This window comes from Salvelinus sp. IW2-2015, linkage group LG25, assembly GCF_002910315.2.
Source record: "Salvelinus sp. IW2-2015 linkage group LG25, ASM291031v2, whole genome shotgun sequence".
NCBI classification, from domain to species: Eukaryota; Metazoa; Chordata; class Actinopteri; order Salmoniformes; family Salmonidae; genus Salvelinus; species Salvelinus sp. IW2-2015.
This window is the reverse complement of record NC_036865.1, coordinates 11,863,410-11,888,801: the sequence shown is the minus strand read 5'-3', so window position 1 is coordinate 11,888,801 and position 25,392 is coordinate 11,863,410. Positions and strand designations below refer to the sequence as shown.

The 25,392-nt window shown below is 44.5% G+C and overlaps 1 protein-coding gene across 1 annotated transcript in view; it reads right to left on the bottom strand.

Moving 5' to 3' along the window:
- Positions 1 to 25,392, bottom strand: part of ltbp1 (latent transforming growth factor beta binding protein 1) — a 128,935-nt gene that overhangs the window by 65,706 nt on the left and 37,837 nt on the right. The window contains exons 5-8 of the mRNA XM_070434909.1: positions 24,378 to 24,545; positions 10,204 to 10,407; positions 9,698 to 9,996; positions 6,383 to 6,482 (exon numbers count right to left, since the gene is read on the bottom strand). Of these exons, the coding sequence (XP_070291010.1) occupies positions 6,383 to 6,482; positions 9,698 to 9,996; positions 10,204 to 10,407; positions 24,378 to 24,545 (771 nt within the window). The remainder of the gene's footprint in view (positions 1 to 6,382; positions 6,483 to 9,697; positions 9,997 to 10,203; positions 10,408 to 24,377; positions 24,546 to 25,392) is intronic.

Sequence of the window (25,392 nt, the reverse complement as noted above, 5' to 3'; positions counted from 1 at the left end):
GAATACAAAAGGAAACCTTGTTTGCTCCCATATGGACTTTAGTTGCCCAAGCAACCATTATCATGAAAACATTTTTTTACGGGAAAATAAGGGGAAAAAACCCTGTTTCTCACATGGTGCACGCAAGCATGGCAACTGATCAAACCCATGAACAAACAYTTGCTCTCCTGCATTCAACTTTCTTATCCCTGGCCACACAAACACCCTCTTMCCTCCACTTCCAAATGCCAAACATCATGTAGCCATACTACACTAGATGGCATAAAGTATGTTGAAACCTGCTTGTCGAACATCTCATTCCAAAATCATGGRGTTCAAATCCAATTTTATTGGTCACATACACATGGTTAGCAGGTGTTATTGTGTGTGTAGTGAAATGCTTATGCTTCTAGATCTGACAGTGCAGCAGTATCTAGCAGGTAATATCTAACAAATCCACAACAAAACCTAATACACACAATCTAGTGAAGGAATGGGATGAGAATATATAAGTACAAAATATATGGATGAGCAGAGACAGAGCGGCTAAGATGCAATAGATAATAAAGAATAGATAGTGAAGGATACAGCATACATTATATACATATGAGATGAGTAATGCGAGATATGTAAACATTCTTAAAGTGGCATTATTAAAGTGACTAGTGTTCTATTTATTAAAGTGGCCAATGATATCAAGTCTGTATGTAGGCAGCCGCCTCTCTGTGCTAGTGGTGGCTGTTTGACAATCTGATGGCCTTGACCGCACCACCCTCTGGAGAGCCCTGCGGTTGTGGGCGTTGCAGTTGCCGTACCAGACGGTGATACAGCCCGACAGGATGCTCTCAATTGTGCACCGGTAAAAGTTAGTGAGAGTTTTCAGTGACAAGCCACATTTTTTCAGCCTCCTGAGGTTGAAGAGGCGCTGTTGCGCCTTCTTCACCACACTGTCTGTGTGGGTGGACCATTTCAGTTTGTCTGTGATATSTACAACTTCTCACCTTCTCCACTGCTGTCCCGTCGATGTGGATAGGGGGTGCYCCCTTTGCTGTTTCCTGAAGTCCATGATCATCTCTTTTGTTTTGCTGTTATTGAGAGGTTATTTTTTACCTCCTCCCTCACCACCTAGGGGCGGCCCGTCAGGAAGTCCAGTACCCAGTTGCACAGGGCGGGGTCGAGACCCAGGGTCTCAAGCTTAATGATGAGTTTGTCTCGTCGTTGTTGTTAATCAAGCCTACCACTGTAGTGTCGTCTGCAAACTTGATGATTGAGTTGGAGGCGTGCATGGCCACACAGTCATGGGTGAACAGGGAGTACAGGAGAGGACTGAGAACACACCCTTGTGGGGCCCCAGTGTTGAGGATCAGCGGGGTGGAGATGTTGTTTCCTACCCTCACCACCTAGGGGTGGCCCGTCAGGGAGTCCAGGACCCAGTTGACACAGGTGGGGTCGAGACCCAGGGTCTCAAGCTTAATGATGAGTTCAGAGGGTACTATGATGTTGAATGCTGAGCTGTAGCCAATGAACAGCATTCTTACATAGGTGTTCCTCTTGTCCAGATGGGATAGGGCAGTGTGCAGTGTGATGACGATTGCATCGTCTGTGGACCTATTGGGGCCGTAAACAAATTGGAATGGGTCTAGGGTAACAGGTAGGGTGAAGGCGATATGATCCCTGACTAGTCTCTCAAAGCACTTCATGATGACAGAAGTGAGTGCTATAGGGCAATAGTAATTTAGTTCCGTTACCTTAGCTTTCTTGGGAACAGGAACAATGGTGGCCATCTTGAAGCATGTGGGGACAGCAGACTGGGATAGGGATTGATTGAATATGTCCGTAAACACACCAGCCAGCTGGTCTGCTCATGCTCAAGGGGACGCAGTAAGGGATGCAGTCTGGGCAAGCAGCCCTGCGAGGGTTAACAGGTTGAAATGTTTTACTCACGTCGGCCACGGAGAAGGAGAGCCCACAGTCTTTGGTAGCGGGCAGTGTCGGTGGCACTGTATTGTCCTCAAAGCACGCAAAGTTGTTGTTTAATTTGTCTGGGAGCAAGACGTCGATGTCTGCGAAGGGGCTGGTTTTCTTTTTGTAATCCGTGAATGTCTGTAGACCCTGCCACATACGTCTCGTGTTTGAGCCGTTGAATTGCGACTCCACTTTGTCTCTATACTGACGCTTTGCTTGTTTGATTGCCTAACTACACTGTCATGTTTCCAGTCGCCTTGCCATGATTAAATGCGGTGGTACRTGCTTTCAKTTTTGCACAAATGCTGCCATCTATCCAMAGTTTCTGCTTGGTYGCCCCTTTSCTGCTATAACAGCCTCCACTCTTCTGGGAAGGCTTTCCACTAGATGTTTGAACATTGCTGCAGGGAATTGCTTCCATTCAACCACAAGAGCATTAGTGTGGTYGGGCACTGATGTTGGGCAATTAGGCCTGGCTCGCAGCCAGTGTTCCAATTTACACCAAAGGTGTTCGATGGTGTTGAGGTCAGGGCTCTTTGTGCACGAGGGCATTGTCATGCTGAAACAGGAAAGGACCTTCCCCAAACTGTTGCCACAAAGTTGGAAGCACAGAATCKTCTAGAATGTCATTGYATGCTGCAGTGTTAAGACTTCCCTTCACTGGAAACTAAGGGGCCTTGCCCRGACCATGAAAAACAGCACCAGACCATTATTCCTCCTCCACCAAACTATACAGTTGGCACTATGCATTCTGGCAGGTAGCRTTCTCCTGGTATCCGCCAAACCCAGATTYGTCMGTAGGACTGCCAGATGGTGAAGCGTGATTCATCACTCCAGAGAACTCGTTTCCACTGCTCCAGAGTCCAATGGGCRGCGAGSTTTACACCACTCCAGCCGACGCTTGGCATTGCGCATGGTGATCTTAGGCTTGTGTGCGGCTGCTCCGCCATTGAATCCCATTTMATGAAGTTCCAGACAAACAGTTATTGTGCTGACGTTGCTTCCAGAGGCAGTTTGGAACTTGGTAGTGAGTGTTGCATCGGAGGWAAGAKGATTTTTACACGCTATGCACTTCAGCGGTTCCATTCTGTGAGCTTGTGTGGCCTATCACTTCGCAGTTGAGCCGTTGTTGCTCCTAGACATTTCCACTTCACAATAACAGCACTTACAGTTGACAGGGKCAGCTCTAGCAGGGCAGAAATTTGACGAACTGACTTGTTGGAAAGTTGGCATCCTATGACGATGCCACGTTGAAAGTCACTGAGCTCTTCAGTATGGGCCATTCTACTGCCAATGTTTGTCTATGGAGATTGCATGGCTGTGTGCTCAATTTTATAGACCTGTCAGAAACAGGTGTGGCTGAAATAGCCAAATCTATTAATTTAAAGGGGTGTCCACATACTTTTGTGTATTTAATTTCCAAAGGTTGACATTAATTGCTTTCATTGTAAAAACTCAAYGAATGGAGCCAATATCTGACAGAGGGCTGACAGAGGAAGACAGCTTTAGGGCACAGTCAGAGTCCTCAAAGTGGAACCATTAAACTGCATTTCCCATGGTACTGGCTCAGAATAAATCTAGCCATTTCAAAGCTGAGGGGTGATCGCAAATGGAGACTTTACTCAAAATCTGGGGCTTATGCATTATGCCAACTCTGTTGCAAAACGTTTCTTAAACGGAACGGGGAGGGACCTACCTGAATTTGTCCAAAATAAACTTGTTTTAGTTGCACAAATGTTTGGACTAATGATTCCACCCTGCTTAAGGTAAGAAGGGGGGATATAGATCTACTGTGGCAGACGGAAGTACTGTTGGAGGGCTTTTCAGGCCCGGTAACAGGGTGGCACCCAAATACCTGAAAGCAGATTGCTAGCTTGCTTAACAGGGAACAAGGCTATGTTTGTTTGCGCATAAGCCAATTTATTTACCAGTTACAACTGTCTCCGGGGCACAATGGAGCAGTTCACACAGGGCCCGCACATAAATGCTAACCTCACTCCCCTGGCATTCCTGACTTCCAACACAGCCAGACATTACACTGTGCCTTTGTACCTTCCAATAACAGGAGCCTTTGGGAACAAACTGGTGAAGAACTATAGGTTTTGTTCCATGTGGAAACCAGAGAAGCATTGGGAAAAGAAAATGTGACTGGATGCGTGGTGATCTCTGAACATGAAAGAGTCTACCTGTTAGGTAAGACAGGAGTACAAACTAACCAAGTTAAGCTCTATTCTCAAGGCTCCCTGACAGAAAATGAGGTGATGAAAAACTGATTAACTAAATAAGCTTTCATAAGATTAATGATCAAAGCATAATGATTTAATCTCCAAAATGCAGTGAGGGTGCAGAGTACTTTGATGCCTGTCTGATTGAGGCAGACAAATCTAATAGTATTTTTCTGGGCTACAAATTAGTTTATGAATTCTTATTGAGTACAACAGGGTTGCTCAACTGCCGGCCTGCGGCTGATTTGATTTAGCCCCCCAAGTTTTCTGAGTACAAAGACTGTAAAAACACCAGCAAATCAGCTCCAAGTGATTTTAATTTTGGAAATCTGTTCCAAAGTATTCCCAAACATAATAGACAGTTAGTTACACGTGCGTWTWTGTAACTGGTGTGAAATGGCTAGCTAGTTAGCGGGGTGCGTGCTACTAGCGTTTCAATCGGTGACGTCACTCGCTCTGAGACCTTTGAAGTAGTTGTTCTGGCCACGGCTTTTGTGGAGCGATAGGTTATGATGCTTGATGCTTCGATGGTGTTAGTTGTTGATTTGTGCTGAGGGCCCCTGAGGGCCCCTGTTTTGAGCCCAGGTAGGGGCGAGGAGATGGACGGAAGCAAAACTGTTACATATGCAAATGTTGGCATGTTGGCAAGGTTTGAAATGATGTTTTTGTCAAATATTACATCTGTTTGGGCTTCTAGCGGTAAATTTGCAGTCACAAATGATTTAGAATTATGTTCCAGCCCCCTGATCACCCGCTATAAAAAACAATTAACCCGCAGCTGAATCTAGTTGATGATCCGTGGAGTACAAGCTATTCAGGTGAATATATCCATCTCCCTGCAGTTAAATKATGAAAACACATATTTCCAACCACATCCCACCCCCGTCTCCTCCCACCATCCCCTGTCCCCCAATCTCTCATAGATCCAATAGCTTTGGCATGAAGGAAACAAAGATAATTATAGAGAGTTCTTTAAGCAGCACTCTGGGGAGGTTGTTGGAATGGCCAAATGCTCACAAGGGCCTAAACCTTCCCTAGCCGTCTCCACTGGGTAACAACCAGCTAAAATAGCCCAGGAAGAGAAAGACAGGACAGCCACGGGGAACTCAGACTACTGGCATGGAGACATCCAGGCTTGTTTCTTGAACAGATCTCTTCTCAAAATAAACCTACAGGGCCAAAAGCCGACCACCTTTTTTTATCTGGATAAACACAAGGGTCATATGATGTTCTCAACATAATACARTGTTCCTGAAATACAAGTCTAAGAATCGTCCTGAAGATAGGCTAGCAGTACCTAAAGAGCAGCTGCTCTGAAATGACTGGGCTGGACATTTGAAGTAGCTTGGCTACATTATGTAACGTGCCTATGGTGTTGAGAGAAAGGCTGTGTCATGTTTTTGAAACCAGACCTCCACATTTCTGTCCTAGCATTTTTGTTAGCATTCTAGCATAGTTCAAACGTTCCAGAACTATAAACACAAAAAGGGGAAAGATCAAGATAATGTGTCTAGGTTTTAGTCTGGGTCTGTACAAATGAAGTTATTTCCAAATATGGATGAAACACGGCAATGTTGTAATGCTCATCTGGGGGTAAGAGAGTGAACAGTTTTCACCACTCTAAAATAAAGTTATTAGAGGATTACCATGAGGTGAGTCAGTGGACTAGACCCAGGGGTCCGGTTATTGGAACATTACTGTGGGTCTGGGTCTGTTCAGCACATTCACACTCGCGTGTCTTCACAAAATTCATCTGTTTCTCCAACTCCCCCACCCTTCCTTCATACCCCTCCTTCATACCCCTCCTTTGTCATTCTCAAGCTGTAAAAAACTATTTTCCCATTTTTTGGCAGAAGCTGGGTTCCAACGTGTTGATTGTCTCGACACAAAAACTCCCTTTCTTGGATGCAGTTATGAAGTGAGAAACTGCACATGCCAGTAAACTGCTTCCACAGTGCCAGTAAAGTGTATTACCTGATTTATCTTCAACTACTGTGTCTCAGCAGCAAATAGCCACACAGTATTCACATAGCTGAGACAAATTTCAAACGGGCTGAGATGTCCTTATTTGGTTGTACAGTTCATCTGTCTCTGTCTCGCTCCCTGTCTATCCCATGACAGTCTCTCTCACTCCCCCTTTCTCATATGACAAAGTTCAACCACTATAATCTACACCAGTCAAAGAGTGTTACTTGTATTACACTGGTACTTACATGGTTTTGGGCACTTCTGGCATTTGTGGAACCCCCAGGATGTTCCGATGCTCTGACAGCATTCTTCCTGCTTGCTGAGACCAGGGAGGACCTTGCCACACTGGCATTTAGAAGAGAGTGTGTAGGAGAATGAGAATGAGGAAGAGAGGAGAGAGAGAAACACAGAGAGAAAGGAACAGCAGGAGGAGAGATTAAGAAGTTGAATTCAGTATTTTCAGAAGGAAAGAAAACTCCCTCCACTTTCTTAGTTTCATTTTTATTCCMCCAAAATATTCGATGCACAGGGTCGCAGATGTAGTTGCAGTGTACAGTGAAATACTTAAGCTCCAACAGCGCAGGTGTGAAGGAAAYAATAAAAGCAACAATAATAATAAATACATATTTACAACTGTGCCAATGATACATATAAAATATCCATTGGAAGGCCTCCCGAGTGGTGCATCGCAGTGGTRGAGGTGTCACTACAGATCCGGGTTCAATCCCGGGCTGTGTCACAGCCGGCCGCGACCGGGAAAGCGTCGTCCGGGTTAGGGGAGGGTTTAGCCGGCTGGGATGTCCTTGTCCCATCACGCTCTAGCGACTCCTGTGGCGGGCCGGGCGCATGYACGCTGATAAGGTTGCCGGTTGGACGGTGTTTCCTTCAACACATTGGTGCAGTGCGGCTTGGCGTGATCGTGTTTCAGAGGACGGATGGCCCTCGATCTTCGCATCTCCCGAGTCCGTACGGGAGTTACAGCAATGGGACAAGACTTTAACTACCAATTGGATATCACAAAATTGGGGAGAAAAAGGGGCCCCAAAAAAAATGTCCATTGGGGTGTAAGCAGGGTAATTGTCCATTGGGGGGTCCAAAGGGAGAACAGCGGAGGCAGGAGGAGCAGGTAGCTGACTAGTAGTGGCTATTCAGCAGCCTGCTGGTCTGGGGGCAGAARCTATTGGCCAGTCTGATAGTTTTARCCATGAATCTCCTGTACTGCCCTCATATGAATGATGGAAGTGGGGAGAACAGGCCGTGGCTGAGGTCCCTGATGATCTTCTTTGCCTTCCTGCAACACCTGGTTTTGTAGGTATCCTGGATGGCAAGCAGTGTGCACCCAATGGTGCATTCGGGCTGGACATTCTGTTGTTACTTGAAGTAGCTTGGCTACATTATGTAACGTGCCTATGGTGTTGAAAGGCGGTGTCATGTTTTTGAAACCAGACCTCCACATTTTTTTGTTAGCATTCTAGCATAGTTCTAATGTTCCTGAACTATAAACAAAAAAAGGGAAAGATCAAGATAATGTGTCTAGGTTTTAGCCTGGGTCTGTACAAATGAAGTTATTTCCAAATATGGATGAAGCACAGCTGAGCGTAAAACCCTCTGTAGTGCCTTGCGGTCAGCGGCGGTGGAGTTCCAGGCTGTGATGCAGCCCGACAGTATGCTCTCGATGGTGCTCCTGTAGAACACTGTGAGGGCCCTCGGGTACAAGATTAATTTCTTCAGCTTCCTGAGGTTAAAGAGTCGCGGTCGTGCCTTCTTCACCACGGTGTCCTTGTGGTCTGACCAGTTCAGCTCCTCAGAGATGTGTACACAGAGGAATGAAACATTTTTTACCGTCTCCATGGCGGCCCCGTTGATGAGGATGGGGTCGTGCCCAGCCTGGTTCCTCCTGAAGTCCACAATCAGCTCCTTTGTTTTTCTGATGTTCAGGGAGAGGTTGTTTACCTGGCACCACACCGTCAGAGTGCCTACCTCCTCCCTGTAGGCCGTCTCGTTGTTGTTGGTGATCAGGCCTACTACCGTCGTGTCATCAGCGGACTGTCAGGAAGTCCAGGACCCAGTTGCATAGTGAGGAGTTCAGTCCCAGGGCTGTGAGGTTTGTGGTGAGCTTAAAGGGCACTATGGTATTGAAGGACGAGCTGTAGTGCAACAGCCTCCTCACATATGCATTCCTCTTGTCTAGGTGGGTGAGTGCAGTGTGCAGTGCAATAGCGGTTGAGTCGTCCGTGGATCTGTCGGGCAGTAGGCGAATTGGAGAAGCTCGGGTGTGTCGGGGTGGGAGGAGGTGATGTAGTGTTTGACTAGCCTCTCGAAGCCCTTCATAATGACGGAAGTGAGTGCTACGGGTCAGTAGTCATTCAATGACTTTCCCTTTCTTGGGCACGGCGATGATAGTGGACATCTTGAAGCAGGTGGGGATAACGGCCTGAGTTAGAGAGAGATGAAAATGTACAAAAACACCACAGCTAGCTGGTCTGCACATGCTCGGAGGGCGCGGCTCGGGATGCCGTCTGGGCCGGCAGCCTTGCGAGGGTTAACACGTTTGAATGACTTACAGTACCATGTCTTCCGTGGAGACCGTAAGCACGTAGCCCTCGTTGTCCTCAGGGGCTCTCCTCGGCAGCTCAGAGTCGTTTGGCTCGAAGTGTGAGAAAAAGGTGTTTAGCTCGTCGGGTACGTACAGCATTGGTGTCTGCGACATGACTGGCTTTCTTTTTGTAATCCGTGATCGTTAGAAGCCCCTTCCACATACGCCTCGTATCCGACCCGCTGAATTTCTCCTCCACTTGGCTGGCTGAAGGAAGGAAAAAAGCTGCACAATAATGCCTCACGACATGGGCTTGTGTGCATGAGCATTACACAAAGCCCTTCTGTCACTCCAACTCCAACTCTCAGACAGAACAGTTCTATTATAGAACAACATCCCGTCGCCCAGCCTCCCTCAGATCAACGCACACTGATAAGGGAACAGTCCTCAGCGGCTCGCCTGCCGATGGAGCCTTATCACCACAATGTCAATCTGACTGCAAAATGTAAACCAAATTGAATGGTGATCTGAAGTGGATAAGATGGGCGAGGTGCCAATACTGCTAATAACTTTGGATGTATTAAAGCACTGACATGAGTTATGGGGCTATTTCTAGATGGGAAAAGTTGTTTGGTGTTGATAGCATCTTTATTCTCGGAGTATAAAGGCCAGCAGACTGAAAAATGAGAGGCTCTACACCTGGATTGATTTAAATTGAGTCACGTTTGTTTTTGTCCTCTAAACACACATCAATTTCGATTTGCGTAGATTAGTTTGACGGACAAACAGCTCTTTTGATTGTGTTTTTTCAAATGCGAAGAATGATCAATGGCTGGCATTGAAGCAGAACTCATTACCTTGTTTATCCACAAAGCCAGCCAATAGCTCTTTCTCTCCCTCTCCCTCATATTTCCACTCTCTTTTTCCAACCCCCACCTTTCCCCCTGTCCTTCTCTGATCTGTCTTCCAAAATTCTCTCTCTGCACTCTCAACACTTCCAGATTCCCCCCTGTCCCTCTCTGACCTGTGTGCCGGTGGTCTCCTGGAAGCAACGTCCCAGCTGGCTCTTGGAGGAGACGGGCTGGTACTGGGGGACGTAGCTCTGCTGGTTGGAGTAGATGATGTTGTGTCCCTGCTGCTGGAACTTCTGTCTGCTGTCTGAGTGGTGGTAGGTGTAGTGAGACTGGGTCTGGGATTGGCYATTCTGCCCATTGCCTTTCACCTTCTGCCCATTGGCATCCAGCTGGGAGACCTGATGGATCTGCACCGAGGCCTCCGGAGGGTGCTTCACATGGATGTTCACGATGCTGGGGGCATATTTCACTGGGGGAGACGAGGTAAAAAAGGATACATGGGGTGAAAGTTATTGAAAAGAGCAAGTTAATGTTCTATGACTGCACGTTAGATGTACACGTATTGGATACTCCTTCGTATTTCTACCTATATGCCCTTGGATAAAAATGAACAAAATGTATTTTTAAATAATAAAAAAAACTGAACATGCATTTGAACTCAGTCCCTCCATCTTACCAGGGTTCTGTCCATTGCTGAAGGTGAGGGGCAGAGTGTGAGTGGAGTGAATCTGAGATGTCTGCTGCTGCCCTTTCTGGCGCTGCTGCCCATTCCCATTCTGAACAGGCATCTGGCAGAACTTCCCCGTATAGGTAGATGGGCACTGACACTTGTCCCTGGCACTGCACTTTCCTCCATTCATGCAGGGCAGATGGCATACCACTAAAAAACACAAAGAACGTGAAGTTTAGCCAGCTGTGCCCACAGGGGACAGCTAACCCAATGACATTCCCTACACACAGCCACACACACACACTTTACAGCAGTTTATTGTTGGAAAAAATATTTAACTCGGAGGCTGATCTATCTTTAAATAAACAGCAAGTAGACAAAACAACCATTGTTTACGAACTTTGTTTGACATTTCATGATGAGTTTACCTTCCAATATTATTTCTCTCTCTCTCTCTCTCTCTCTCTCTCTCTCTCTCTCTCTCTCTCTCTCTAATCTCTCTCTCTCTCCTCTTCCTTCTCCTACCGTCTCTCTCTCTCTCTCTCTCTCTTCTCTCTCTTCTCTTCTCTCTCTCTCTCTCTCTCTCTCTCTCTCTCTCTCTCTCTCTCTCTCTCTCTCTCTCTCTCTCTCTCTCTCTCTCTCTCTCTCTCTCTCTCTCTCTCTCTCATATATATATATGCCACGGACCTCCTCAAGGAAGTTTGTGCTTTGGCACAACAAGATATGAAGCAGGAATCTTGAGCAGCAACATTAAGAGGAATGATGGATCCATCCAGACCCAGGAGAACAAAGCCTGTGTTGTTCAGCCATTGTTCACATCTTTATCATCGTCTTCCAGAGTTCCACGACTTTACACACTCAGCTCAGTGTCCAAACACTGCCCGACTCTCCCACCATCAATATTCATCACAAAGATGCAAGGAGGTGGATGGCAAATGATCCATTACGCTTGGAGACCGCATAATTCCTCAGCAAATCTGGCTTAATTGAGGAGCCTGTAATGTATTCAGCCCCAGGGTTTGTTTTCCATCATAACAGTCATCAAGACCTCAGCCCGGTTCTGTGGGAGACCTCAGGCCCAGATAAGGCTACTTGAGGCTAAGACCCAAACCACATGACAGAGGTGTGCACAGGAAAGTATTACACTGGAGTTCAAGGTCTTTACTGTAAATACCTTGCTGTTGGTACTAGAAATTGAGTAAGTGCCATTCTTCTTTTGTATTCTCTCTCAAGCCATCATTCACACCTAAAGTCTCACTTTTCTCTTTCTCTCGCTCTTCCTCTTTCTCAGAGTTGTCAGTCACCCAAGGCTTATTCATCCACAAAGGAATTTCCTTCATAGCTCYAGCTAGTCTTCACACGCACCGCACACGCCAACACACCACTCACCTCCGCTAACTACGCACCACAAGCCAGATAAAAACAAAAAAAACTAAATAAAATATACAATTAAAACTAGAACATTAACCGCTCCATTCAGGCAGTACTTTTCCATAATTGCGAGGCTGAAGGACGTTCTGTGGAGGGTTAGTTTGCCGAGGCGTCCTCTGGAAAAGAGCTGAGGGAACCGAATCCCCCCAGTGTATTTGAAATATGTGTCAATGGCGTGTGGGTCGGCGGCATGAATCAAACTGTCAGTCCAGCCAGGAGCCTGCTAGCAGACAGAGTGTGGAGCACGTGCGTGCGTGCATGTGTGTATTGGACTCTGCTGCCTAGTCCTCACTTTTGTCTCCCCAGAGTCACCCAGAAATATACGCAGTTGGCTGATCGCTGACCTGGGGGGGGAGATATTACTGACACTCAACCACCCTGTCTGCTTCCGTTCCACCCAATGGGAATACCTGCTGCCTATGAGGAATATCTTGGCTGCCTGGGTCTGTCGTCCTTTCTACCAGTGCAGGAATCTCCTCAGCAAACCACGAGTCAATTGCTCAATTGAGTGAGAGGGAACTAGTAATCACCCTCTTCTGGTACTCCATTACAAGTTGTAGGAAAGCATGTCAAACACAGCTGAAATTCCTGGAAGGTGTAATGTGTTAGAATGTTCCACACATACAGGACATTTAATCACATGCTTTTCAGGCCTTTAGAGGCAATCTGAGCCTTGCGCTAGTGTTTCAAATTCATTGTAGAGACAGTTAAACATGTTCCATCTATAATACCATTCCTACCGTAGCTACAAAGAAAGAGGCTGATTCTTTGTCCTGTGGCCGATAGGTCGTGTTCAGTGCCTCCCAGTCACTACTGTACTGTACACATATTGCACCCATGTATTTTGTTTAATTTAGTGTGTTTTCCCTAGAAAGGGACAAGCACAGTTTGGTAGGATTTGCAGTGTTGAAACATAATGGCAGCTGTAATACATCTGCCTTTCCCCAACCCTCTCATTATGGTGACAACAAGACTGCTCCCAAACCTCACATCCCCGCTGCCTCTGATTCTCTCTGGCCCTGCCACACACTGCTGTTTGAAGTCCTCTCTGTAGCTCTACCCAGCCCCAGCCAGTCCCTGCCAAGCCTGACCCATGTCATTACCATGCAGCTGGTGGCATTAGGAGCATCAGGTGATTTCCTGTTTGATGTGCAAAGACATCTCAGGGACTACGGGTTATTATTCACATATGGGATGTCTGGAAGAGACAGGATCCATGTAAAATGTGCTTTGAGAGGGTGTAATTGGCCAATCATATCAAATTGTACTTGTCACATGTGCTGAATACAACAGGTATATGGATGAGGTTAACCTAACAATGAAATGCTTACTGACAAGACCTTAACTTCGCTAGGGTAGGGGGCAGCATTTTCACGTTTGGATGAAAAGCATTCCCAAATTCAACTGCCAGCTACTCATCCCCAGGAGATAAGATATGCATGTTATTAGATTTGGATAGAAAACACTCTGAAGTTTCTAAAACTGTTTGAATCATGTCTGTGAGTATAACAGAACTTATTTAGCAGACGAAACCCCGAGGACAAACTATTCAGATTTTCTTTTTTTGAGGTCACTGTCTTTTCAATGAGATTTCATTGGGAAACCAGATTTCTAAGCGAATTGCTTGCAGTTCCTACGGCTTCCACTGGATGTCAACTGTCTTGAGAAATAGGTTGAGGTTATTCATTTGTGTAAGAAGAAATCTGGCCATCTTGAAGTCGAGTCACTCCAGGTGTCGTGTTTGATTGAAGTGTATGTCCAAAAGGCATGCTACATTTCGTTTTAATCCTGTATTGAACACAGATCATCCCGTCTTCAATTTTATCGATTATTAACGTAAAAAAATACCTAAAGTTATATTACAAAAGTAGTTTGAAAWTTTTTGGCAAAGTTTACAGGTAACCTTTGAGATATTTTGTCGTCACGTTTGAGCAAGTTGGAGCCTGTGTTTTTCTGGATCAAACGCGCCAAATAAATGGACATTTTGGATATATATCGACGGAATTAATCGAACAAAAGGACCAATTCATAAGGCATGAATTATATTTTTATTTCTGCGTTTTGTGTCGTGCCTGCAGGCTTGAAATATGCTTCTCTCTCTTTGTTTACTACTCAGATAATAGCATCGTATGCTTTCGCCGAAAAGCCTATTTGAATTCTTGTTGGCTGGATTCACAACCAGTGTAGCTTTAATTTGGTATCTTTCATGTGTGATTTAATGAAAGTTTGATTTTATAGTAATTTTCATAGTAATTAATATTAATTTGGCGCTCTGCATTTTCTCAGGCTTTTTGCCAAGTGATACAGTAGCGTCTTGCCTAAACTCAGATTTTTGGATATAAATATGAACTTTACCGAACAAAAAATACATGTATTGGGTAACATGAAGTCCTATGAGTGTCATCTGATGAAGATTATCAAAGGTTAGTGATTAATTTTATCTCTATTTCTGCTATTTGTTACTGCTCTCTTTAGCTGGAAAAATGTCTGTCTTTTTCTGTGACTTGGCTCATACCTAACATAATCGTTTGRTGTGCTTTCGTCGTAAAACCTTTTTGAAATCGGACACTTTGGCTGGATTTACAACAAGTGTAGCTTTAAAATGGTGTAAAATACTTGTATGCTTGAGGAATTTAAATGATGGGATTTCTGTTGTTTTGAATTTGGCGCCCTGCAGATTCACTGGCTGTTGACGAGGTGGGACGCTACCGTCCCACATACCCTAGAGAGGTTAACCAACAAAAATAAGTGTTAAGAAAGTACAAAATAATTTACTAAATAAACKGAAATAAACAAATAGAAAAATAACATAATTAAAGAGCGACAATAAAATAACASTAACGAGGCTATATACAGGGGGTACCGGTACAGAGTCAATGTGCGGGGGCACTGGTTAGTCGAGGTAATTGAAGTAATATGTACATGTAGGTAGAGGTAAAGTGGTTGACAAACCGTTTGCCACAYGTAGCAAGACTGGTCATTTAAACAAAGCAGAAGCTATACATGATAATCATTGGTTTGATGGAACCCACAGCAAATCATATTGGAGGAGTACGTATGGCCATACATATCTCCTGACCACGTGACCTGACCAGGAACAACTCTCGGTTCTATGGATGAGGTTTATCAAGTTCAAGTTAGTTTGCTTGTCATATACACATGATATACACTCAGTGGACAGTTTATTAGGTACACCACCCGTTTATGAAAATGGTTTGCTCCTACAGACAGTGAGTCATGTGGCCGTGGCTTGCTATATACTGTAAAGCAGACAGACAGACATCGAGGCATTCAGTTAACGTTCAATTGAACGTTAGAATGGGMAAAACGAGTGCCCTAAGCGACTTTGAGCGTGGTATGATTAGTGCTGTGGCACTCATTACATTTTGTCAGCCGGTGATTGTCAAGCAAATAACTGCCAGTCTCACGGTAATTKACCGTTAATTAACCTCTCTTGGGTAGGGGGCAGTATTTTCACATCCGGATGAAAAGCGTGCCCAAAGTAAAATGCCTGTTACCTAGGCCCAGAAGCTAGGAWATGCATATAATTGGTAGAGTTTGATAGAAAACTCTCTATAGTTTCTAAAACTGTTAAAATGATGTCTGTGAGTATAACAGAACTGATATGGCAGGCGAAACCCCGAGGACAAACCATCCAACAACAACAAAAAAATTCAGCCTTCCACTGTTTCCAATGGCTTTCATGTTTATTATGAGGCAAAGTCCTCCCAGATTGCAGTTCCTAGGGCTTCCACTAGATGTCAACAGTCTTTAGAAAGAGTTTCAGGCTGGTATTTGGAAAAMTGARCTAGAAGTTGTAGTTTTTCTAAGTGGCTCCCATTTTGGCTGTAGTGTTTCCATGCGCGTTCTTTGTTATTTATCTCCGGTAATGAACATACTATTCTCAGTCTTAAATTTTATTGTTTATTTACGTATTAGGGTACCTGAGGTTTGATTATAAACGTTGTTTGACTTGTTTGGATAAGTTTATTGGTAATGTTTGGGATTCATTTYGTATGCATTTTGAAGGAGGGAAACCGGTGGATTATTGAATGAAGCGCGCCAGCTAAACTGAGTTTTTATGGATATAAAGAAGGACTTTATCGAACAAAAGGAGCATTTGTGATGTAACTGGGACCATTTGTGACGTAACTGGGACCTTTTGGAGTGCCTACAGAAGAAGATCTTCAAAGGTAAGGCATTTATTATATCGCTATTTCTGACTCTCTCGTGTAGCATCTGCCTGGTTGAAAAATGTTTTTCATGTTTTTGTATGCGGTGCGCTGTCCTCAGATAATCGCATGGTGTGCTTTCGCCTTTTTGAAATCTGACACAGCGGCTGGATTAACAAGAAGTTAAGCTTTATTTTGATGTATAATACTTGTATTTTCATGAATGTTAAATATTTATATTTCTGTAATTTGAAATTCRCGCTCTACAATTTCACCGGATGTTGGCCAGGTGGGACGCTACCGTCCCACAAGAAGTTAACAAACACATTTAGCGTCTCCTGGCTTCCACGCATAGCCGACAAGCCACTGATGCAGACCTTTGGAACATYTACATTTTAAAAACTCWAATAAATCCATAGCCTACACCATCACAATAAATCCATTATGTATTTTAGACAGGTCTAAAGAAACATTATGTTAGGAAGAAGATGTAGTCTATTTCAGAAGAACAGAATAGCATAGTCCTTGTCCTTATGTTAGGCCCTGATCTGGCTATGCCATTTTGCTGTGGACAACACTAGTTAATTTAGCAGACAAGATTTGCTTAGAAGTCTGTGGCATTATTTTATAGTATGAAGAATACAACTGAACATAGCTGAAWAAAATAAAAAGGATATTTTCTCCAAAAGATTTCTGAGGGAATGCGAACATGCTATTCTTGTTGAGCGGTTAACAAAGAAACAGGTCTTCCTATATGCTTAATTTATAGGTATTTATGCAACTTTAGTTGTGATCAAAACATATTGCCCAACGTTTGTATTTTTAATACATTCTAAGGCTGCATGATGCGACTCTAATGATCATTTGAAAAAGGTTGCATGAAAGACATGAGCTCCGCTTTGTTATTTGCACAGACTGTACACATTTCATCAGTCTCTCATTCAATTTGACAAGCACTTGATAATCCCTTTAATTTCCCGCCGGCATCCCCTTTGTGTGGCCGTAATGTCCCCTAAAAAAATCTATGCCTTTTTGTGCCATTGGGCTGAACATAAACATTTKAATTCCCTTCTCCCGGCTGCGTGCTCCGAAACACCTCTCATGCACACAGCTCTCTCAGATAGCTCAATTATTATTGCCAATGCCCGTCACAGGTGTCTATCTCACAGGCAACAAGTAAAGACAGACACATCGGGGATGCAACTGCGGTCGTCCTTATCCAATTCCGACACTCGTTGTAAGTGATAGGCTAATATTGTCACCTATCAGACTGTTCTTGATTTAATCTTGTCTATATATACACCACCGTTCAAAGGTTTCTGGTCACTTAGAAATGTCCTTGTTTTTGAAAGAAAATCACTTTTTTTGTCCATTAAAATAACATCAAATTGATCAGAAATACAGCGTAGACATTGTTAATGCTGTAAATGACTATTGTAGCTGGAAACGGCAGATTTTTTATGGAATATCTACATAGGCATACAGAGGCCCATTATCAGCAACCATCACTCCAGTGTTCCAATGGCACGTTGTGTTAGCTAATCCAAGTTTATCATTTTAAAAGGCTAATTGATCATTAGAAAACCCTTTTGCAATTATGTTAGCACAGCTCAAAACTATTGTCCTGATTAAAAAAGCAATCAAACTGGCCTTCTTTAGACTAGTTGAGTATCTGGAGCATCAGCATTTGGGGGTTCGATTACAGGTTCAAAATGGCCAGAAACAAAGACTTTCTTCTGAAACTCGTCAGTCTATTCTTGTTCTGAGAAATTAAGGCTATTCCATGCGAGAAATTGCCAAGAAACTGAAGATCTCATACAACGCTGTGTACTACTCCCTTCACAGAACAAAGCAAACTGGCTCTAACCAGAATAGAAAGAGGAGTGGGAGGCCCTGGTGCACAACTGAGCAAGAGGGCAAGTACATTAGAGTGTCTAGTTTGAGAAACAGACGCCTCACAAGTCCTCAACTGGCAGCTTCATTAAAAAGTACCCGCAAAACACCAGTCTCAACATCAACAGTGAAGAGTCGACTCCAGGATGCTGGCCTTCTAGGCAGAGTTGCAAAGAAAAAGCCATATCTCAGACTGCCAATAAAAATAAAAGCAAAAGAACAGACACTGAACAGAGGATCTCTGCCTAGGCCAGCATCCCGGAGTCACCTCTTCACTGTTCATCAAAAATAACTAAACTAAACTAAAAATAACACATATGGAATCATGTAGTAACCAAAAAAAAGTGTTCAACAAATCAAAAAATATTTTATATTTGAGATTCTTCGAAGTAGCCACCCTTGCCTTGATGACAGCTTTGCACACTCTTGGCATTCTCTCAATCAGCTTCACCTGGAATGCTTTTCCAACAGTCTTGAAGGAGTTCCCACATATACTGAGTACTTGTTTGCTGCTTTTCCATCACTCTGCAGTCCAACTCATCCCAATTGGGTTGAGGTTGGGTGATTGTGGAGGCCAGGTCATCTGATGCAGCACTCCATCACTGGTCAAATAGCCCTTACACAGCCTGGAGGTGTGTTGGGTCATGGTCCTGTTGAAAAACAAATGATTGTCCCACTAAGCCCAAACCAGATGGGATGGCGTATCGCTACAGAATACTGCGGTAGCCATGCTGCTTAAGTGTGCCTTGAATTCTAAATAAATCACAGACAGTGTTTCAAGCAAAGCACCCCCACACCTCCTCCTCCTCCAGGCTTCACGTGGGAACCACACATGCGGAGATCATCCGTTCACCTACTCTGCGTCTCAAAAAGACACGGCGGTTGGAACCAAAAATCTCAAATATGGACTCATCAGACCAAAAGGACAGATTTCCACCGGTCTAATGTCCATTGCTCGTGTTTCTTGGCCCAAACAAATATCTTCTTATTTTTGGTGTCCTTTAGTAGTGGTTTCTTTGTAGCAATTAGACTATGAAAGCCTGATTCACGCAGTCTCATCTGAACAGTTGATGTTGAGATGTGTCTGTTACTTGAACTCTGTGAAGCATTTATTTGGGAGGACATTTCTGAAGCAGTTAACTCTAATAAACTTATCCTCTGCAGCAGAGGTAACTCTGGGTCTTCCTTTCCTGTGGCGGTCCTCATGAGAGCCAGTTCCATCATAGCGCTTGATGGTTTTTGCAACTGCATTTGAAGAAACGTTCAAACTTTACTGACCTTCATGTCTTAAAGTAATGATGGACTGTCATTTCTCTTTGCTTATTTGAGCTGTTCTTGCCATAATATGTACTTGGTCTTTTACCAAATAGGGCTATCTTCTGTATACCACCCCTACCTTATCACAACACAACTGACTGGCTCAAACGCATTAAGGAGCAACAAGGCACACCTGTTAATTGAAATGCATTCCAGGTGATTACCTCATGAAGCTGGTTGAGAGAATGCCAAGTGTGTGCAAAGCTGTCATCAAGGCAAAGGGTGGCTACTTTAACACTTTTTTGGTTACTACATGATTCCATGTGTGTTATTTCATASTTTTGATGTCTTCACTATTATTCTACTATGTAGAAAATAGTAAAAATAAAGAAAACCCCTTGAATGAGTAGGTGTGTCCAAACTTTTGACTGGAACTGTATATACTAGGTGGTGTCAGAGGAAGGCCCCAAAAATTGTCAAAGACTCCAGTCATCCAAGTAATAGATAGTTCTCTCTGCTACCGCATGGCAAGTGGTACTGGAGCGCCAAGTCTAGGTCCAAAATGCTCCTTAACAGCTTCTACCCCCAAACCATAAGACTACTGAACAATTAATCAAATGGCCACCTGGACTATTTACATTAACCCCCCCCCCTCCTCCTCTTTGTTTTTACATTGCTGCTACTCGCTGTTATTATCTAGACATAGTCAATTCAGGCGTACCTACATGTACAAATTACCTCGACTAACCTATACCCCCGCACATTGACTTGGTACCGGTACCCTCTGTACATAGCCTTGTTATTGTTATATTATTGTGTTACTTTAAAAAATAAATTTTTACCTTAGTTTATTTAGTAAATATTTTCTTAACTCTATTTCTTGAACTGCATTGTTGGTTAAGGGCTCGTAAGTACGCATTTCACAGTGAGGTCTATACCTGTTATATTCGGCACGTGACAAATAAACATTTCTTTTTTCTTTTTTACAGAACAACGAAGTGAATACAAAGAGCAATACAAAATAAAGCTCAATGAAATAAAAATAGAGCAGTAATTTAGTAGTTTATCCGTGCATTCGAAATGTCAATCACAATGCCTAATGTTATGAGTAACGAATAAGTGTTTCTTGTCCTCCTCTGCAGCCCTCATAGTGTGATGTCAGAGGCCTAACCAGAAGCCATAGCTGTGGTTCCCAGAGGCTAATGAGATCATTACACCATGGACTGATTACTGGGGAGAATGGCACCCCAAAAGCAGCCCCCCTACCACCTCTAAACCCACTCACCCACAATGGTTACACACTCATCTCGTTGTGGGTAGGAAACAAGCTACTGAAGCTGTGTGGAAAAACATCACAGGATGGGAAGGGAAATGTTTCAGACAACCATTAACGTTATCAGACCTCATCTGACTCACCTCTGATACAATTCAAGGGAAACTAAATCCACACATCGTAGGAGTCGTAAAATATTCCGTTTTCTTCTGACAGTTATTTTGGCGTGTTTCAAAATTATGATTTTTTTGTTCCTTTCTATGTACATTTCGTCATCCAACCTCAGGTGGCACTGAGAACACATGCATTTATTCTGAGGATAACACTTAACAGCAATGTCAAAACACCAGTGACAAAGGGGAAATGGTTTGGTTCTATGATCACCGCAAACATTTTTTAGAATCTGACCTGCCTTCGAGTTCATTCAGCAGGTTGACGCTTATTGTCATGAGTCTTGTCCTGGAGGCAAAACTGAGCGATTTCCCCTTAGATAGGCCAGCTGCAAAGTCAAAATTGGCTATATTGTAAAAATTTATGAAAAACAAAATGTGCTTTTTGGTCTTAATTTAAGGTTAGGGTTAGGCATTAGGGTTACCAGTATGGTTAGGGTTAAGGTTAGGTTTAAAATCAGATTGTATGACTTTGTGACAGTGCCAGCGCGTGAACACTGCAGAGCTGCCTCCAGAACAAGATTCATGACAAAAAAACGCTAACCTGCATTTAATCAGGTGAGTCAGAAAGAGTGACCGACCGTACCTAAGTCCCAAAATCAGCCACAGTCTTATGCGCTCCAGATGTATCCTCTGACTACCACACAGAATAAAATGGTTTAATTTCACCTGGTGGACAGTGGAAACACACACACAGATACAGTGAACACCCATGCACAAACAGGAACAAGCACATACACGCTGACTAATTTCCTCCTCATCCACTGAGGAGTGGAGCGTGAGAGAGTGAAAGAGAGTGAGGAGCGGAGCCCTGGAGGTTGGTCATTAAGGCAGGCTGCTGTGCTCCCTCCACGGGCCTAGGCAGTGTGATTAGATGAGGCTGGGTCAGCGGCAACATAGTGCAGGTCCCCTGGGTGCCTAATGAGATTTTAAGACGCGGTGTCTGGCACATCACAGAAAAATCCCACTTAGTGGTTAGAGCAGTAAGGCAGGTTGGCCCAGACGAGGCAACCCTAGACTCACGATAGAGGCTAGCGCCTGGTGTTTACTGCGGGCACAGTCTCTGGCAGCCGGAGAAGCCCCCATAGCGTTCCCCCCCTCCACCGCAGGCAGCCTGTCCACTGAGACTGTAAATACAGTGCCATGCTTTCCTGACTGCCAGGTAGGGATGACAACAACAAAAAAATCTACAGAGAAGGAAATAAACGTGGAGGGAGGGGGAAAAAATGACAGTGCGGCGATTATAAACTAATGAAAGGAGGAAATGACAGCTACAAGAGGATTAGTCAACTCCAGCCATCTCCAGCTCCATATAAGACTGGCGCTGCACAGATCATAAACTCCCCAGCATGCTCCGCCACTGGCAACCTCTGAACTCTCCCTTTCCTCAATAGCTACAGGTTATATTCTCCACCAGACGATCATCCAGCCACAACTTGCGTACGTGGGAGTGAAGGGAGCTTATAAAACTCAGTGAAAGTGTTTCGGTTAAATACCTGGCACTCTCCTTTACAGGACAGAGAGAGAGAGAGAGAGAGAGAGAGAGAGAGAGAGAGAGAGAGAGAGAGAGAGAGACGGCTGCAGACTTTTTTCCTTCCCCGGGAGCCACATGCTTTCAATTAGGCACTGACCAAACACCTGATTACASTCCTTTGGCACAGTGAAAGCCTAAACGCACTATTACTGTGTAATGCTCATTAATCAAGTCTCATACAGGACCCCAGACACATAGGCCTCCAGACAACGACCTCCAACCAAAGTCAACAGCCCTCCTCACCTCTGTAAAAAGTGAACAGGTTACCCGAGGAATTAGGAAATGAATGGAATTGGCCAGAGAGCTGAGAAAATCAGTCAGATTCTTTCTTTACCTCTTTCCCAAAGTGGAACATATTTGTAGAGGTGTTGTATGAAGATAACAGATAGAAGAATGTTGAAAATACTTCCCTCCTTCTTGACTTCCCCAAGAATCCATTTAGTTTAATCTGACCCTAAATGTGGTGATATGGACTACAGCGCAGGTGACACACAAAATGAACTGACAGCCATGGCCATCTTTAATAAGGAAGCCTGGGCTGATCCAGGAGGCTCACAATACTTAGACAGGCACTGCACACATCTAGGACCCAATACACCAAAAAGTATGATACAGACCACTGAGGTATGGAAAAACAACACTAAAAGGGTTTCTTATCCCCCATAGAATACTGTGACAGTAGAGAGACACAGAGGAGGGGTCGAAAAGAGTAGGAGATAGAGATAGAGATAGAGAGAAAGCGAGGGAGAAACTTAATTCCCTTATCAGTAAGGAGCTGATATGGAAACCAAATGAGACTGTTATATAAACTGCCAGACAGCAGACTGTACAGTAGTAAACTGTGCAGCTGGGTCAAGCTCTCTTTCCAGATGCATGTCGAGCAGAGTTGGACTGCAGGAGAGGAGGGGCTGTCTCCATCGGCGACCGAGGGTAATGTGGCAGCCCAAAACCACCAGCCCTACAGACCTGAGCGCTGACTAGGTAGGACAGCAGCCCAGAAGAAATGTGGAGAAAAATGAGAAATCAGACGGATGCTTAAATCACCAGCGGGTTTTTCCTCCCTCACCTCAACACCTTTGTTGTCCCCAATCCCCCCCAACCTCATCAAATTGTTCCCATTCATATTCTGAATAGATGTATTGTGTTTTAATTGCACATAACAGTGCAGTACAATCCCACCACGATTAATACACCTCTTTCCACAGGACTATAAAGTTAAATGTTCCTTCGCAGAGCCTCCAACAGCAGAGGGGCATTTCGTACAGTTGGTACGAATTATTAAGTTGGTAAAAACTACAGTTGCACCTCACCCTGGATAAAAGTGTCCCAAATCACAAAACAACTAACGCTTGTTATGGGCTTGGTAAGCGTGTTATTTGGCCAACACCCTGTTGCAAGCAGGGACACATCCCCCCCTTTTCTTATAATGAAACAACATTCTCCCTCCTCCTCTTTCAACACTCCAGTTATGATAAACAAACATGGGATTTATTCTATTTCTGCTGCTGGAGATGGCCTGCACACCGCAAATAAATCTCAGCTCTCCCCTTTCTAAGCTCTGGACGTGTGCTACTTCACAGCTCTCCTGGCTCTCAGCAGGGAGGGAAGAGCAGGCCTGGGACAGATTGCAGGTCTCGACAGGTACATTAGACTGACACTACTCCAGGTGCGCTCATTTAAAGAGACAGTCACACAGACAGACCAGCGCCCTGGGCTGCAGATCTTCACAAAAGAGCAGGAAAAGACTGCTACATTCGCTAATCTATACTGCAAAATGTGCATTCACTTCACAAAATACAGGTATTTAGTGATGATTAAAATAAATATCTTGAACCACAAAATGAGTAACACAATACATAGTGAAGAGCTATAATTATGTTTTTACTATGGCCCTATCAACAACGTCAAACTGTACAATATGCATCAGGAATGCTGACTCTATAGGGATAGCCACATTGACCGTGCGTCGCAGAACCAGAGCGAGACCTCTCGTATCTGTGTCTGCTGCGGAGTCAGACAGGAATTCATCTTCTTTGGCTCTTCCCACATGTCTGTGTCAAGAACAGGATAGAGCAGACAGCGGTGAGCTCCTTAGAAGTACTGAGGCAGGTTAACGCGCTAGACTTTTCCACGGTCTGCAACACCCACCTATTGTGCTCCTGTATTGAACGGTCATTTGGATATGTTATATAAGATGTGTGTCAGAAACTATACTGTTATGCAGGAAAACGCCGCAATGTAAACATGAATCATCCAAATAGCTTAAGACCTCATCCAGAATGCAGACAGTGTGAGACATAGAACGTACATGACAGAACTCAATGTATTGACCTAAACACACACAGCATAATAACCATCCGGAATTCAGATGCCTTCTATCCCATCATGCACCAGACACAAAGCAGCAACCACATCGGATGAGCACAGGACGGAAACCGGAGATCACTCACCTACTCTGAAGTTGGGGGCGGTGAGGGTGTCTGCGGCATGGCCGTTCTCACTGACGATGGTGGTGGTGTTGCCCAGCTCACAGTTGTTCTGGCACCGGCCCCCCGTGCAGGTCACCTTGCAGATGGTGGGTGTGAAGACCACCTTGATCCGGCCTGTGTGGTTCCCCACTGCCAGCCGGGACGCACAGCACACCAGCAGAAAGAAGAGGGAGAGAAGGGAGAGTCTCGTCAGTCTCGTATCCATTGGTTAGTTAGTATCACCTTGTGTGCCTGTCACGAACGATCACCGACAAATAGTTTCAGTCAAAACAATAACTGAAATGACTGTTGTCCTCTATTCACATATACTACGGTTGTCTCTCTTTTCCCCTCTCTCTTTCTCTTTCATTCCCTCTCTCTCCAACTGCTCCTAAATCCGGTGGCGTCTCTGAAACATGAGGAGGGGAAGAGAAAAAACGGAGGGAGAGAGTTCAGCAAACAAAACTCTGGGATGCACTCCAATTCTTCATAAAAAGTCAAGTTCCCTGAGAGGTGGGTATTGGCAGATGCCATGCTTTATTCCAAGACGGATAGAGTGGGCATGGCAGCCTAGTCGGCCCTGGCTTTTCTGCTTATCCCCCTTTCTCTCTCACTTTCTCCCTCCCTTTCTCTCCTGTCTCCCACCTAGCACATTTTCAAGGACTTTGGCACCTCTGTTTGAAAGAAAGCCCTCCCAAAATGCTTTGCTGTGTGTCCTCCTGAGATCACCTCTCTCTCACTTTCTCTCTCTGCACTTTAGGATGCAGTCACGCCTGCCCACGTTACTGAGAGAAAACGAGTCTACCCGCCTGTCCGCCCGCCCATTCGCCTATCCTCCCCCTAAACACCAAACCCAGCCCTCATATGAAACAGACAGACAGGCACAGAGACAGACAGGCACAGAGACAGACAGGCACAGAGACAGACAGGCACAGAGACAGACAGACACAGAGAAAGAGAGAGAGAGACTAGTGAGACAGAGAGAAGAGTATTGACC